The following is a 16738-nucleotide window of genomic DNA, read 5'->3' on the forward strand; positions in this document are numbered from 1 at the left end:
CCTGTGACCTTGCTGCACTTGTTTATCAGCTCGCATAGTAGATCTTTCTAGATTCCTCAGGATTTTCTATCTACAGGATCATGCCATCTGACAATAGGACACTTTCACTTCCTCCTTTCCAGTCTGGATGCCTCTTTGCCGTGTCTCCACCTGCGAGGCTGCTCCTGTTCTGGGGTGTCTGCCTGGGTTCTTATTCCCCTAGAACCTCCATGGCTCATTCCCTCACCTCCTTAGGTCTTTACTCACATGCCAACTTCTTGCCGAGGCCTCCCTGGAACCCCTACCTCAGCTGAACCCCTCTCCCCGCCCCAACCTCCACCTTGCACCCCCTAAACCTTCTCGTGCTTTATATTTCTCCACGTCACTGACCACTTCAGACTTTACACCTCTCCCCTCTCAAGACCGTCCTGAGATCTCCGACAATGAGTAACGCACCTGGAAGGAGGGCGAGAGCTGGTACCTGGCCAGTGTTGGATGAAGGAGGGTCCAGGAGTTTCCACTGGAGCACTCAGGGCCAGCCTGCCCTTCTCGGCTGGGAGGGGAAGGACACCTCTAAGCAGTGGGGAGGACATTCAGGAGGCAGTGGGGGGTTACCCAGGGGCCCCTCAGCTGCTGCCCACACTCAATTGAGGCTCACATACGGCTGTGCCTGTGCTGGACAGCCCAGCCCTCCGGGGTCCACCTGAAGCTTGTTTGCACTTGATCTGACCTGGGGAGGAAAAGCTGGTGCTCAGGAAATGGGGAGGGTAGGGGAGGGTAGAGGGGGGCTCCCAGAGACTCCTCCAGCCCCGACCTGGCTAAAGGCGCTGCTACCTTGCGGATCCACTGCCCCTGCACAGCCCCTGCCACCCAGGGGGCAGTTGCTCCCCCACTCTGGGGCTCCATTTCTTCCTCTGTACACCCCGTGTGAGGATACCTCCTCAGGGGCCAGCCCAGCCCTGTGGTGTAGCGGTTAAGTTGTCCCGCTCCGCTCCAGGAGCCCAGGGTTCGCAGGTTTGGATCCCTGGTGTGGACCTACACACTGCTCACCAAGCCATGCTGAGGCAGGATCCCACATAAAATAGAGGAGGACTGGCACAGATGTTAGCTCAGTGACAATCTTCCTCAGCAAAAAGAGGACGATTGGCAACAGATGTTGGCTCAGGGCCACTCTTTTTCAAAACAAAAACAAACAAACAAAGAACCTCCTCATGGGCTAGGGACTCCAAGAAGATATTATCCATTAAAAAAACATCTTTTGGTAGTAAAATACACATAACATAAAATTTACCATCTCAACCACTCGTAAGCACACAGTTCAACGGCATTAAGTACATTCATGTTGTTGTGTACCCCAAGAAGATATCATCCTTTCAAAAGTACTGTTCATTCCCACCCTCCCGTCCTGTGTCCCACCCCTGTGCTGGGTGTCACCCTCTGCCCTGTTCTTGTCTCCTTGAGCGGTGAGATGATTTATGCGTCCCTCTCTCCAGGGTGGGACCATGTGTAGCTTATCTCCTTGGCCCCAGTGTCCTGAACAGGCCTGGCACAGAGTGGATGCTTCGTCCAAAGGAGTCAGAGAGAGGCGGGAGGGGGCGAGCCTTGGGCGCAACGGCAATCTGCTGGAGCACCAGTGGGATGTGAGGGTGCCCCAGACAGAACACTGTTCTTACAAATAGTGCCTTCAAATCGCCCAGCCCTCCCGAGAGCTTTGGAGGAGGGCGCTACAGTCGTCTCCATTGTGGAGATGAGGAGCCTGGGGTCGAGGGAGCACATGTGACTTCCCCCAGCATTGCCCTTTGGGGTTACGGGCAGAGCTGGGATTCGAGCCCAGGCACTGGGGCAGGCACACTATTTTTCTTTAAATCATGAAGCATTTGAATTTTACTTTCTTAATTGATGCAAGCACTCTACACTGTTAAACTCACTTTGAAAGTGATCCAACTTCGCTTCAACTGTAAGTTCTCTTTTACTGGCACACCTTGATTTAAAGAATACCATGACTTTCCATTGACGGGTCGCTAGGTGAATCGTTAGAGCGAACGGTTTATTACAATCTCCTTGTTCTCATTCTCAAGTAGTGTCCGAGATTATTGTCTACACTAGAGAACAGAGTATTAGCCCTTATAAATGGGTACTGCTTATAAGGTGCAGCAGAAAGATCCCTATTAACGCCATGAATGGTTCATTAAGGAAAATAACTTAGTCCACTTTTAGGCTGTTTCTCCAAACCCTCCTAGCCCTTCTCAGAGACTGGCTCACCCAGATTAACATCCATCGGCAGAGCTGGGGGAGTACAAATCTCTGTGGATTTGGCAGATGGTTGGGCTTCAGCTTCCTCCTTTGCAAATGGGGACCTCCTTGTGGGGACGCCGGGAAGATTAATGAGTTGGCTGTTGAAATGTGGCCGGCACCCCCAGTAAGTGCTGGAGCATGTTAACAATTTTGACTGTCTCAGCTGAGCTAGTTGCCTTGGCTGACAGCTTCCAGTTCATCCAGAGCTCAGCTTGAGGCCGTGTGACTGGACCCCACCTTTTATTATGACAAATTTCAGGCATACGGCAAGGTGGAAAGAATACCATCCATGAACACTCTTACACCCATCACATAGACTGAACAAGCGGTAATGTTTTGCCGTATTTAATTGACTTATTTGCATATCTTCTTCTGCATCTTTAGAGCAAGTTGCTAACACCATGACCTGTTATCGATAAATACTTCAGCATGCATCTCTTAAGAACAAGACATTCTCCTAAGCAACCACCGAAGTAAACACTTTCCTATGTTGTCTACCATCCAGCCCTATTCAGATTTCTCTGCTCAGCAGAGGGGACTGTCAGATGTTCAGATTTTTGCCAATCTGATGGATGAGAGTCTCTTGGTGTAGTTATGATGTGTTTGTCTCTTTTTATGATTACGAATGAGCATCTTTTTACATGATCAGGAACCTCCTGCAGTTCTTTTCCTGTGAACTATCTGTTCATAGCTTTTGTCCATTTTAAAACCATATTTTTGTTTTTTGCATTTTTAAGAACTCCTTAAATATTGGTGAAATTAGCCTTTGTCTTTAAGTTGCAAATATTGTCTTCCAGCTTTCTTTTTTTTTAAACTTTGCTTATGGACATTTTTGTGTCATGAAAAGGGTTTGCAACAATTTAGCTTTAGTTTTTTTTTTTTTTGGAGGAAGATTAACCCTGAGCTAACTGCTGCCAATCCTCCTCTTTTTGCTGAGGAAGACTGGCCCTGAGCTAACATCCATGCCCATCTTCCTCTACTTTATATGTGGGACACCTACCACAGCATGGCTTGTCAAGCAGTGTGTAGGTCCACACTTGGGATCCGAACCGGCGAACCCCGGGCTGCCGAAGCAGAACATGCGCACTTAACCACTGCATCACCAGGCCGGCCTCATGGCTTTAATTTCTATGTAGTTGAATTTATCAAGCTTTTCTTTCATTATTTTGAGTCCTAAGTTGAAAGGCTTTCCTCACTCCTTGGTAATGAAGAAATCCCCTCATGTTTTCTCCTACAAATTGCAAGATCTCATTAAAAAAAATCTGGATCTCTGGGCCATTTGGTACTTATGTAGGTGTTTGGTGTGAGGTATGGGTCCACTTATCTTTTTTCCAAATGGTTGTCCAATTGTCTCAAGACCACTTACTAACAAGTCCCTCATGCCCCAGTGGTTGGAGATGTCACCTTCGTCACACACTGAACTCCCATTTGTCCTTGGGCAAATTTCTGGAGTCTATTCTGCTCCCTCGGTCTGTCTGGCTATGCAGGCTCCCAACGACACCATTTAACCGTGAGGGTTCGTGGTACGTTTGAACTTCTGGTAGGGCTTACTTCCACCCCACTGGCCTTCCTTTTCAGTTTTCCTGGCCATTCTTGATTGTTTATTATTTCACATCAACTTCAGAATCAACTTGTTTAACTCTAGGAAAGGAAAACCAACCTACCCTCAGCATTTTGAAGAGGATCATGTTAAATGGATACCTTTACCTGGGTTAAACGGACATCTTTATGATATTGAATGTGGATTATCAGGGGCTATCTTTGGGGCACAGACTCTGTTATGGGTTGAATTACGTCCCCTAAAAAAGATATGCTGAAGTCCCAACCCTCAGTACCTCAGCACGTGACCTTATTTGGAAAGAGGGTCTTTACCCAGGTTATCATGTTAAAATGAGGTCATTAGGGTGGGACCTAATCCAGTATGACTGGTGTCCTGATACCAAGAGGAGACTGGGCCACAGACACACAGGGAGAATGCCACGTGAAGATGAAGGCCGAGATTGGCGCGATGCCTCTGCAAGCCAGGGAACACCAAAGATTGTCAGCAAACCACCAGAAGTTGGGAGTGAGGCCTGGGACAGATGCTCCCTCACAGCCCTCAGAAGGAACCAACCTTGCCAACACCTTGGTCTTGGACTTGTGGCCTCCAGAGCTGGGAGACAATCAATTTCTGTCATTTGATGTCACTCAGCTTGTGCTGCTTTGTTATGACAGCCCTAGCAATCTACTGTAGGCCCCTCGGAGGACCTCATAGGTCAGAAGCGAGTGGCCTATCCAAGGCTTCAGGACACCAAGAAGCATTTGTGTGCTTCCCTGTTCCCGACCCCAAGCAAACCCAACCAGGCCTGTGTGGTGCCTGCCTGAAGTTGGATGAGAGGACCAACGAGTGCCCTGGAAAGCTGGAGGTGTGACTTCACTCTCGACGGGTGGCCAAACCCATTGAGGTTAGGGCCAGTGAATGAATCATTTGTGCAATGTGGCTCAGTGAGTCAGGGAGGGCCAGGCAGAAAGCCCGAGTTTGGAGCATATTTCCTTTTCCCTTTTCTTTTCGACCTAGAAGCAGCCCCCTAAAAGTCATCATCCCCCCAAATAAACAGTGAAATGGTGCAACACGCCATGCTCATGACATGCCCACTGAATGCTGTGAGAGATGAGGACAAAAGACTGAGAAAACAGAGAGAGGGGGCACCAGGCACCTGGCTGTGCCACTTACTTGCTGCGTGCCTCTGGACAAGTTAGTTTCCTTCTCTGGGCCTCCATTCCCTTCATCTCTTCACCTGGGGGTGGTGATGGTACCTGTCGCCCAGGGTTAGCGTCACGGCATGCTGAGGAAATGAATCTAAGGCAATTGGTAAAGTGCCAGGCTCATAGTAAGTGCTTAATAGAGATTGGCAATGATTATTATTAAGAACTGCCCCTAAATAACCTACTCACAAAGGCCAAATTGGGATGCACAATTTCTGAGTCTTCCACTACGATTCTGAACACACCGCCAATAACTTTTCTTCCTCTTTCCGTCAGGGAAGAGTTTGGAATAGACAAAATATGACCTCATTTGCTCCCCCCAACATTAATTAATGTTTCCTAATTATGAAAAGGAAATTACGTCTCAATTCATAATCTGTCTAAAAGAAATTAACTAACAACAGAAAGCTGTCGCTTCTCACCCTGGCGTCAGCTTCCCCCGCGGCTGGGGTGTGGCTTGGGGCCATGTTGTCAGGCTGTGTCCTTGGTTCAGGGACAGGCCTGAGTCACCGAGGCCCTGCTGCTTCCTGGTTCCTTTCCCAGGCTCCTGTGCTCATCTTCATGTGTTTGTCCGACAAACCTGCCTTGAGGTTTGTGCTGGGGACCAAGAGGGGCAAGACGTCACCTCCCTGCTCCGGGGCTCGTGGGAGAGACAGGAACGAGCAGCCCTGGGGACCGCTCACACAGGCTGCTGGGGCTTTGTCTGCTCCCACGGCGAATCTGAGAGTTGGTCTCAGGGTTAATCCTGCCCCATTCAACAGGGGAGGAAACTGAGGCTCCCAGGGAGAAAGTGGTAGACAATTGAGGCCCATCTCTCAGGGGTATTTCGTGCAGATATTTCTATCCCACGTCAGTCTTTATGTCTCCAGATAGACATCCTCTCCTTGGCATCTTCCCCTCATAACCCGCTCCCAGCTGGGTGAGGGCCCCTTTTCTGGTCTCCCCAGTTTCCACTCTGGCACTTAGTACCTGGGTGTACTTTATCAACAAGTCTGTCTTCTGCTAAAATGTTTGTTAATTGAATGACTGCAGCGTTTCAATTCTTGTCTACCTTAAACCTTTTTATGTGACTGCATCCTACCAGATCTAAGGTGTCAGCAATTCTAAGACCCCCTGATTAATTTATGCACCGTTAAGAAAGGAAAATGCAGGGCTGGCCCAGCGGTGCAGCGGTTAAGCCCGCACGTTCTGCTTCGGTGGCCTGGGGTTCACAGGTTCGGATCCCAGGTGTGGACATGGCACCGCTTGGCACACTATGCTGTGGTAGGCATCCCACATATAAAGTAGAGGAAGATGGGCACAGATGTTAGCTCAGGGCCAGTCTTCCTCAGCAAAAAGAGGAGGATTGGCAGATGTTAGCTCAGGGATAATCTTCCTCAAAAAAATAAAATAAATAAATAAAATCCTTTTCAAAAGGAAGAAAGAAACAAAGAAAAATGCTGTCATTGAACTATGTCAATTAACTATGATATGCCTCTGATTCTAACTCACCTTCCACTTTGAGCAATGTTAAAATATGAAAAATGTGCTTTAGACTCAATGAAACATAAAAGCAATTACGGCTTTTAAACGCAGCCTAGGGGAAGAAGGCTTTATAAATAGCAGTACGTTAATAACAACAAAGTTTACTAAACACTGACCCTGTGCCAGGCATTGTTCTTAAGTGCTTTTCATCCACATCCATGATCTCATTCATATCAGGAGCTGACACACTTTTCCTGTAAAGGCACAGAAGCCAACATTCTACGCTTTGTGAGCCATACAGTGTCACAGCTACTCACCTGCCATTGCAACGCGAAAGCAGCCACAGAGGGTACGAAAGCCAACGGGTGTGGTTGTGTCCCAATAAAACTTTATTTACGGACACTGAAATCTGAATTTCATACAGCTTTCACGTCACAATATTACTCTTCTTTTGATTTTTTTCCCCCAACCCCTTAAAATGTAAAAGCCATTCTCAGCTTGTGGGTTGTACAAAAAGAGGGAGTGGGCTCGATTTGACTCATGGGCTGTAGGTTGCCGACACCTGTCTCACGTGGTCTTCATCTTGGCCCTACAAGACAGATGCTATTATCATCCTCATTTTACACGAGGAAACTGAGTCTCAGAGAGGTAAAGTAACTTGCCCAAGGACACACAGCTGGTGAGTGGTCAAGCTGGGATTCTAACCCAGGTGGTCTAACTCTGTAACTTGCTTTTAACAAGTTACCCTGAATATAATAAATATGGTTTACCCTAAATATGGTTGCCTTTTAACATCTTTAACTTTTTTCCTGTTTACAACAGTTCCAATTTGTGTTGAAAAATTCAAACCATACAGAGTTATAAGGAAGAAAACAAGAGGAACCCACCCTCCTGAGATAAACACTTAAGGGTTTGAACACACAGGTCACACAATGCTGACTAGATTTAGAATGTTCCGAACACTGTGTGACTTTGGATAGGTTGCCTAACTTCTCTGGGCCCTTGTCTCTCAATCGAGGGGGCGGGCTGAGATGACGCGGCTCTGCAGGCCCTCCCAGGCCTGACCATGGAGACCTGTCGGTAAGGCTTGTGCAATAGCAGCTGGCTCTGTCCTAACCGCCTGGGTGTGGAGGGTGAAGTCAGCTCTTGTCAGTCCCTTAAGATGGGCCGAGTGGCTGCTGGGTCTCCCTGCCTGTGGCCCCCCCAAATCCCAAGCACTGAGTGACTTTGGAGAGGCAGTGGGGACACCAAGGCCTAAGTCAGGGATCCTAGGAGCCTCAGGCTCCCTCCAGGGCTGGGGCCAGGGACCACTCTGCTCAGAGAATCAGAGGCTCCAGCCAGCGCTGCCTGGGGTGGGGCCTGCACGGGCGAGGCCTTCACAGACGGGGCTTCCTGAGGCGGCTGCCTGGGCCCCAGCTCCTCCTCCCAGTCAGACAGGCCCAGGGCTTGGATCTGCGTCCGAGGATTACCAGCTTCGTGACCTTGGGTGTGTCCCCTCTCTGAGCCTCTTTCCTTGCCTGTGACTTGGAGATAACAACCTCCTCACAGAGGAATCATTGATTAGTTCATGAGATGATATTTGTCATGCAGAAGGCACAAGGAGAGGTTTAATAAAGGCGAGTTCTGTTCTCTTCTCTTCTGAGTCTTTTCAACAGTACGCTTTAAAAAAATTCGTCCATCATGTCACAAACTGTGGACCTACTATGTGCCAGGGCTGCATCCAAGGTCATAGGGTGGTGAGGTATAGAGATGAGAAAAACACAGTCTGCCCTCAAGTAACTCAGGGAGGGTCAGATAAGGAGCTGAGAGACTCTTACAGTCAGAAGGTTCGGACAGAGTCCTCCAGGGCTCAGGGGTAGGAGACGTTGGAGAAACCAGGGCAGCCTCCACGGACATGGCTCTTTCGGTCTTGAAGGATGGGGAAAGATTATGGCCAAGTCCACAGGGGGGAGCGTCCTGGCAGGGGAAGGAGGAGCAGTGTGAGCAGAGGTGGGAGTGGGAAAGGACGTGGGCCCAGCAAGTTTGCCTAGAGAACAACAGGAGAGTCAATGAGAGTAGCGGGGTCTGGCCAGACGGATGGGCGAGGCCCTGTGGTGGTGGGCTTTGGATCTGGTGGGAAAGGGGTGCCACGGAGGGTACTGGGCAAAAAGGGAGGAGCCACCAGATAGCCCAGAGGAGACAGTACCAGGGCTGTGGACTCTGCCAGCTCCCTCTGCCGAGAGTGCCCCTCCTAGGAGAGACCCACTCAGGCCCTTTCTCACACACTCTCACTTAGGCCTGGATGGATCATATTTCCAGATTACAAATGGGGAAACCGAGGCTCAGAGATGTTAAGCTGCTTGCCCAATGTTGTGGAGCAGTGAGCTGGGCTACTTTCTGACTGTCGTCTGTGGGAGCGCCACCCTTTCTCCTCCTGTGACCCCAGGACAGAGCCAAAGTCGACTTTGAGGGCAGGATCCCGACAGGGATTAGAGGGTCACGCCAACCCTGGCTACACTCCCCACAGCCCCGAGAGGTACCTGTTGTTATCTCTGTCACAGGAGGAGGGCCTGGAGGCTCAGCGAGGGGAACTGACTTACTCAAGGCCACACGTAAGGGTGGGGAGTCCAGGCCAGGCCTTCTGAGTTCAAATCCTTCCTGCTACCCTACACTGCCCCCGGGTTTGTTCCCAAGCGCATCTAAAATGGGGAGAAGCCCAGGCCCGAAAGGCCCGGTTCTCTTCCCTGAACCCACGTCTACTGATTCCTCCTCCTTCGTGGCCCTCTGCCTGCCAGGCCTGCAATTCCAGTCCCCGCTTCTTCTGCAGTCACTACAGACCCCATGATGCTGGGCCTCCCTTTGGCTCCATCTCCAGCCAAAAGCAGCATCTCCACTGCCTGGACTGGGGGCCTCAGTGGCTACCCCTTCACCACCAGACCCCTGACCCCAGCTGTTGTGTGTCAGTTGGTCTCAGGGAGGGACATTTCCCTCAGCTGGGCCCTGTCCCAACCATACCTACTGGCATCTCGTGGTGACCTTCTCCCGGGTTCTGGTGCCAGAGCCTGAAATGCCCAGTGGCATGATGATATAAGAAGTGCTCTGCTGGGAAGGGGAAAGCCAGGAGATCTAGTGAATCATAACGAGAGGAGGTTGGGTAGGGCCTGCGTTCCTTACACCCACCGTCTCTCACTTGGGCTTAAACCGGCCACGAAGTAGCCAGCTATAAACCCACTGTACAGATATGGTCTTAGAGGCTCAGCACGGAAAGAGATTCACCTAGGATCACCCAGCAAAGAACTGACAGCATGGGGATCGAGCTATGCTCTTTCGGAAGGGGATAAAGAGGAAAACCCCAGAGCTCAGCAGACACCTGACTCCAGGGCCAGACTGCGCCCCATCACTGTAAGATCTGCATTAAAAAGTTTTCTTTTTAAAAAATGTGAGTAGAGGAAGGTATAATGAATGTTCCTGGCAAACAGAAAAAAAAATTGGGGCAGATCAAGTTGGTATGCTGTGAAAAGTCAGCAGCTGTAACATTTTATGATTCAACCCCCAAAATATGTGAGTTCCTCAGCTGAATAAGTAGTATAAACAAATAAAGAATTTTTTTCTTTTTTTTTAAAGATACTGGGAGGGTGTTGCCATTATCTGAGGACCTCTTTGCTGTCCTCAGTCAATGTTTATCTGAAGGTAGAAAACGCCCTTAAAAAAAAAAACAGCCCAAACTTTTCTAGAACTTGGGCCGAAAGTTCGAGCATGTGTGAACACAGAAGCCAAACGGGGCAAATGCAGAAGTTGCCTCTCTTGGTGATATAATCAACAGATCAACGACACAGGGTGGCAGTGAAATCCCCGCCCCCTCCGCCCCGGGAGGACAGGGGAAGAAACCGCAGAATGTTCCTGACTCGGCACCCCGGCCGGTGGCGCAACCTTTCTGTTTGTGTACCTAGCGCGTCGCTGCCGCCACAGCGGTCTCCGCTGCCCTGGGGGCCGTCACTGGGGCTCAGGGGGCGGGTGACCGCATGGGGTCTTCCCAAACGTTTGTCCAGGTCCTGGAAAGCCTCCTAAAGCCGTAAGACGGGATTTCGAGTTCAGCCCATACAGATGGCGAGAACCAGGGCCTGGGGTTGGTGGTGGTGTTGGTGGGGGGCTCAGCCCCCCGCTGGAGCCCCCAGCCCCGCGCACGGAAAGCTCCCAATCCGTACACATTTGTGGGAATAAAGGGCGAGCCGGCGCGGCTCCATCTGTCCCAGGCAAACGTGACCAGAAACGCGCCAGGCGGCCCCTGGGGGGCGCTGTCGAGTTGCTCTGGGGGTCGTCTCCCCAAACGCCAAACCCAGCCAACCGCAAGGGCACCTTGCGACCCCCCACCTTGATTTCAGCCCCATTCCCCGGCTCGAAGTCTTCTAGGGACCACACCACTAGGAATAACATTTTTTTCGCTGGGGGTTTGCTTGGAAGGCATTTTACTTATTAAATGTACATTTTTTTTAAGTAACAGGAAATGCTGGGAAACAGGAAAGCATTTCCCTAAACCCCTCCAGCCCAACTCACCCCGGTTGTTCTTGGTAGGAACAGTTCTATGAACAAACTTCTAATTTTTCTCCGACCCTTATTTCAGGCTCCTCTCTCCCCTCGGTCCCCCCCGCCTCCCATTGTGATACTGGGCAAGTAAATCGCTTCTCCTTGGGACCCTGCCTCCCCGCCTGTTGGGGACGCGGAAATGAAAGGGGCACACGTGTCTGCGAAGGCGCAGGAAGCCCCTTTCCGCTCGGGTCGGAGGCGGCCGGGGGCGCAGGGAGGGGCGCGGGGGCAGGGGGTAGGGGGCGGGGGCGGGGGGGGGGGCCGAGGCCGCGGGCACGCTGCCCGCTGTGCCAGAGGTCAGCCCTCGGCTGGCAGTCCGCCCTCCTTCTCTGCTCCACTCTGGGGCCGGGGAGCAGCGCGGGCCGGGTCCCCGGGGACGCGCCATGCGCAGGCCGGACGGCCGGGCGGGGGCCGGGGCCCGAGCCAGCGCCAGGCCAGCGGACCCCGCTCGGAGGCCGATGACGTCTTCGCCTCTGGCTCCGCCGGCGCCAAGCCGGGCAGGGCGGGTGACGTCACCACCCGGTCACGTGACCGCCATTCAAACAAACAGACCCCCCTCCCCCTGCGCGCCCGCCCCGCCCCGCCCCGTCCCGGGAGAGGCCACATATAACCGCGCTCCCCCGGGCCGAGCTCGCAGTGAAGGACAGCAGGGCTGGAAGTGCAGCGGGGCCGGAGGGGCAGAGCCGGGGAGAAGCAAGGAAGCCGAGGCGCCCGGAGTCCCGCACCGCGCTCCCTCGTTCAGTCAAAGGCAGTTTGGGGTTCGGCGCAAAGCAAGCCAGTGCCGGGCTTTTCCTCGAAAGCGGTCGCCCTGCTCTTGGCTCCCGAGGACAAAGGGCACGGGAGGATTTGCACGCTGGGGGCGCTGGGGCCGGCCATGGTCATGGAGGTGGGCTCCCTGGACGCCGGCGGCCTGCGGACGCTGCTGCGGGAGCGCGCGGCGCAGTGCCTGCTGCTGGACTGCCGCTCCTTCTTCGCCTTCAACGCCGGCCACATCGCCGGCTCGGTCAACGTGCGCTTCAGCACCATCGTGCGGCGCCGCGCCAAGGGCGCCATGGGCCTGGAGCACATCGTGCCCAACGCCGAGCTGCGCGGCCGCCTGCTGGCCGGCGCCTACCACGCCGTGGTGCTGCTGGACGAGCGCAGCGCCTCTCTGGACGGCGCCAAGCGCGACGGCACCCTGGCCCTGGCCGCCGGCGCGCTCTGCCGCGAGGCGCGGGCCGCGCACGTCTTCTTCCTCAAAGGTACGCCCGCGGGGACCCTCGGGCGGCCGGACGCCCCCTGCCGCCTTGTCGGGGGACCCCTGCCCCACCTGGAGCGCGTGGGCGCCTGAGTCGGATTCTGGGGACTTGTCATTGGCATTGTTTGCCTCTAGGAACAAAGGCGATCCGAGCCTCTCCGGGGTAAACTTCCAGCCCCGGTGGGTGGGGGAGTTGAAGGAAGGTGCCCTCTCACCCCCGCGGTACTAACGGAAACAATGTCTCTTTGTATTCCCAGGAGGATATGAAGCTTTTTCAGCTTCCTGCCCGGAGCTGTGCAGCAAACAGTCGACCCCCATGGGGCTCAGCCTTCCCCTGAGTACCAGCGTCCCTGACAGCGCGGAATCAGGGTGCAGTTCCTGTAGCACCCCACTCTATGACCAGGTTAGTAGGGGACCGTGCCAGAGGGGAGAAGGAACAGCTGGCAAAGGTCTGGAAGGGCAGCGCTGGTGAAAATATGGAAAGTGACCTGCGGCTTATTAATAACGGAGGGGACACAGGGAACTTATTGATCCCATGGCTAAGTGGTATGATGGAGCTTGAGTCTCGAATTGCCAGCACTACAGAAACGAACCTGTTAGCCCTGCCCAGGCACGTGGGTTTAGTCCCCAATTATTTAGACAACAACGGCAGTGCAGAGAAGTTTGCCCAGTATTGAAACTGACTTTTCCAGCCGGGAGTTTTTGTGGGTGTGGGCACTGGCATTGACATGAGCGAAGCTTGACAGTTGTTGGATATTCCTGGATTTCAGGGTGGCCCAGTGGAGATCCTGCCCTTTCTGTACCTGGGCAGTGCATACCATGCTTCCCGGAAGGACATGCTGGATGCCTTGGGCATCACTGCCTTGATCAACGTCTCAGCCAACTGCCCCAACCATTTCGAGAGTCACTACCAGTACAAGAGCATCCCGGTGGAGGACAACCACAAGGCGGACATCAGCTCCTGGTTCAACGAGGCGATCGATTTCATAGGTGAGTGGAACAGGTGCCTGGGACTTCTGCCTCACTCCCCCATTTGAGCCACTGGGCCCAACTCTATGGCAAGGACTTGAATGACCTTCTTCTAAGCCTTTCTCCAGACTTTAAATGTCAGTGTGGTGTGGGTAACATGCCTGCAAAATAATGGATTTGATGGCCCACTTTACAAATTGGCGACCCGAGGTTCAGAGAGTTGAATTGGTTTGTCCAGTATCAATCTGCTGGGTGGCAATGGCTGGGCGAGGTTATATCCCTCGCTGTTCTTTGCACCGTGCCCCACTGCCTCCACGAACAGTGTCCGTGTGATGGCGTGAGGCGAGGGTGGCCACCTCTGGACAGGACCCATGACATTTCTCAGACACCCTATGCCTGGGGTCGGGGTCATTCTGAGCTCTTGAGTAAGCAGTTGCCCTTCGTTTTCCAGACTCCATCAAGAATGCCGGAGGAAGGGTGTTTGTCCACTGCCAGGCGGGCATTTCCCGGTCTGCCACCATCTGCCTCGCCTACCTCATGAGGACTAACCGAGTGAAGCTGGACGAGGCCTTTGAGTTTGTGAAGCAGAGGAGAAGCATCATCTCCCCCAACTTCAGCTTCATGGGCCAGCTGCTGCAGTTCGAGTCCCAGGTCCTGGCCCCGCACTGCTCGGCCGAGGCCGGGAGCCCTGCCATGGCCGTGCTCGACCGCAGCTCCTCCACCACCACCGTCTTCAACTTCCCCGTCTCCATCCCCGTCCACTCCGCCAACAGTGCGCTGAGCTACCTTCAGAGCCCCATTACGACCTCTCCCAGCTGCTGAGGCCGCGGGAGGCGATCCGCACAGCCCACCGGACTCCTGGCTCCTTGAGGAGAAACTCACTGACTCCGGGGAGGGGGCTCGTGAGGGCCGGTCCTTATTTATTTAATTTCACCTGAGTTCCGCTGGGTTCCCAGGCAGTCACAGTGATGACTTAGCGTCGAGACATTTGCTGGACTCAGCACGTTTGGGACCAATATATAGTGGGTACATGCAGTCCCTCTGACAAAAAGGGGCACAAGAGAAAGGACTCTTTGTGAGCCGGTTTCTTTTTGCTCGCCCCCCGTTTTTCGTAGGAACTCTTCATGCTTGACATACCTACCAGTGTTACCATTCCCGGCGACGTATATGTGTGAGAATTTACCTTATTTATTTTTGTGGAGGTGGTCTGCCTTCACAAGCGTCAGTGTCTACTCCTAGAAGAACCAAATACCTCAATTTTTGTGTTTGAGTACTGTAATATCCTGTAAATAGATCCTGAACAGGTTTGTTTTCAGCACTGATGGAAAGCACCAGTGTTGGGTTTTTTTTTAGTTGCCAACAGTTGTATATTTGCTGATTATTTATGACCTGAAATAATATATTTCTTCTTCTAAGAAGACATTTTGTTATACAAGGATAACTTTTTTATACTACAGAATAAATTATGACATTTCTATTGATCCTGCAATGCTTTATTTCTTGGGCAGCCCTGCCACACCCCTCTTGCACTGGTGGAATAGTGGAGAACCCGGAGGCGGGCCTCCAGAGTGTGTGTTCGGTCTGACCCCACACTCCTTGGTGGCTGCAGGATGGCTGGGTTGCAAGGGAGGTAGAGAGTGTGATCTATCACAAAAAACCACAGCTGTATCCCCGACCATGTCACCCAGGGAGCCCAAGTGTCTCCAGAGCCAGAAGTAGGACATAGCCATTTGCCTGGGTTGCCTTTTTCTTTGAATACCTTCTCCAGAATAATACGGAACCTTCCTCCCGTTTCTGAGCTGTGCTAGAGTCATGAGGACGATAGTAATGTGTTCCTACTATGTGCAAGGCGGCAGTGTGTGGTACCTGCCCCCAAAACGATTCAGCAAAATCGTTTACAGATTTCGAGACCCAGGGTGGTGGGAGTGGGGGGTGGGGGAATTGGGCCCCACATCTGTTCTGCTTCCTAATTCCATGTGCCTTGTGCCCTATCGGGTGCTTCTCATGTGCTCTCTTGAGCCTTTGATAAGACCTTTATTTTTGTGAAAGTAATACCTCAGATGGTTAAAAAAAAAACCAATCACCATAAGCAAATAGAAGGTAGACAGATCACCTGAAATCCCCACCCACCCCCAACCTGACGCTTAGCGTTTTGGAGCCACATCTCTGCGTGTGTACACAGCATGTCTGCTGGCTGTCTCCTTCAGGTCACCTGCTGCTCTAATTTCATGACTTTGTTGAAGAAGATAGGCAATTAAGTCTGACCTGCTCTAGGGCAATATTCTGGATTTTTACTCTCTCTTGCCAAAGCGGCCAAAACAGAGAAGGTGTAATCGACTACCAACCCAGTCTGTAATGTTGAATTAAATAATAGTGAAGCTTCTGGGTTGCTGGCCCCTTAGCTGCCGCACCCCCTCTGCTTGTTTCTGGACAAAGTGCTGTAGGAAGCAGAAAAGGAAAGCTCTTACTTGACTTCTCTGGGAGCGCCCTGAGCAGTGGTCTTGGTCCAGTCCCGTGGCTCAAGGCCTTGACGCAGAATCAGTGCCCTTGACCTTTCCCCACTGGTTCACCGTCTGTCACCTGACTCCCAGGGCCTTAAAGATCCCTGTGTTCTAAGTTCGAAGAACTTATCCTGGCTGGCAAGCTCATTTCCTCGCTGGGCTTCCGTTTGCAAGTGCATTCACGCCTTACAAAACAAACCGTACCCAGTGTTTTTATCAAACCCTAGAAATCTACTATTGCAAATATCTCCCTTCGTGGAAATGTACCAGCGACTTCGAGCCCATGGCAGATGCCATGGCTGACTTCCCCATGGGCTCCGGCCATCACTTTCTGCTTGGCAGGCACTGGCTGAACAAAATTAATCTCCAGTGTGATCCACGCAGTGGAAAAATACAGCGTCTGCCTTAGGGAGCCGCCGGTGAAAACAGTTCACTCGCTTCTCCCAGCACAAGCCGTTCCACCTCCCACCAGCCCGGGAGAGCAAGGGTGGTCAGCCCTTTCCCCATGTATCCGATTACCTGTCTTCAGGCCCTCCAGAAAAATGTCACTTTTGGCCTGAGACTACGTTTCTTAGGGGAAAAAAAAAGTACCTCATGAGGAAAAGATGCTTAAACTATTGAAATGTTTGTTTTTCAGTGGGAGGTTGAAATAGAGACAACGCAACATTTAATACTGATAGTGTGGTAATAATAGCTGTCAATTTTAGAGCTGATGTCGTGTGCCAGCCACTGTGCTAACTGCTTTCCATAGGATCACATTTAACCTTTAACAGCAACACCCATTTTACAGAGGAGGAAGCTGAGGCCCAGAGAGGTGAAGCGACAGCCTTGTACTTCCAGCCCACGGTCACACAGCAAGTAAGTGTCATTGCAGACATTGAGACCCGGGTCTGTGAGGAGACTGTTGCCTGAAGCCTAGTGCAGTCCAAAAGACAGTGTGAGGGAGCGGGGAAAAGATGAGCTTTCTAGCCAGCCAGACGTCATC

The 16738-nt window shown here is 52.2% G+C and overlaps 1 protein-coding gene across 1 annotated transcript; it reads left to right on the forward strand.

The window, feature by feature from the left end:
* Positions 1-11623: 11623 nt before the first annotated feature.
* On the forward strand, positions 11624-14733 carry DUSP1 (dual specificity phosphatase 1). The gene is made up of 4 exons (XM_014850852.3): positions 11624-12287; positions 12541-12686; positions 13054-13273; positions 13704-14733. Exons 1-4 carry the CDS (start codon positions 11921-11923, stop codon positions 14072-14074), a joined length of 1104 nt encoding a protein of 367 aa, XP_014706338.1. The 5' UTR covers positions 11624-11920; the 3' UTR covers positions 14075-14733.
* The last annotated feature ends 2005 nt before the right edge of the window (positions 14734-16738 follow it).

The sequence above is a fragment of the Equus asinus genome, chromosome 9 (assembly GCF_041296235.1).
Source record: "Equus asinus isolate D_3611 breed Donkey chromosome 9, EquAss-T2T_v2, whole genome shotgun sequence".
Classification (NCBI taxonomy): Eukaryota; Metazoa; Chordata; class Mammalia; order Perissodactyla; family Equidae; genus Equus; species Equus asinus.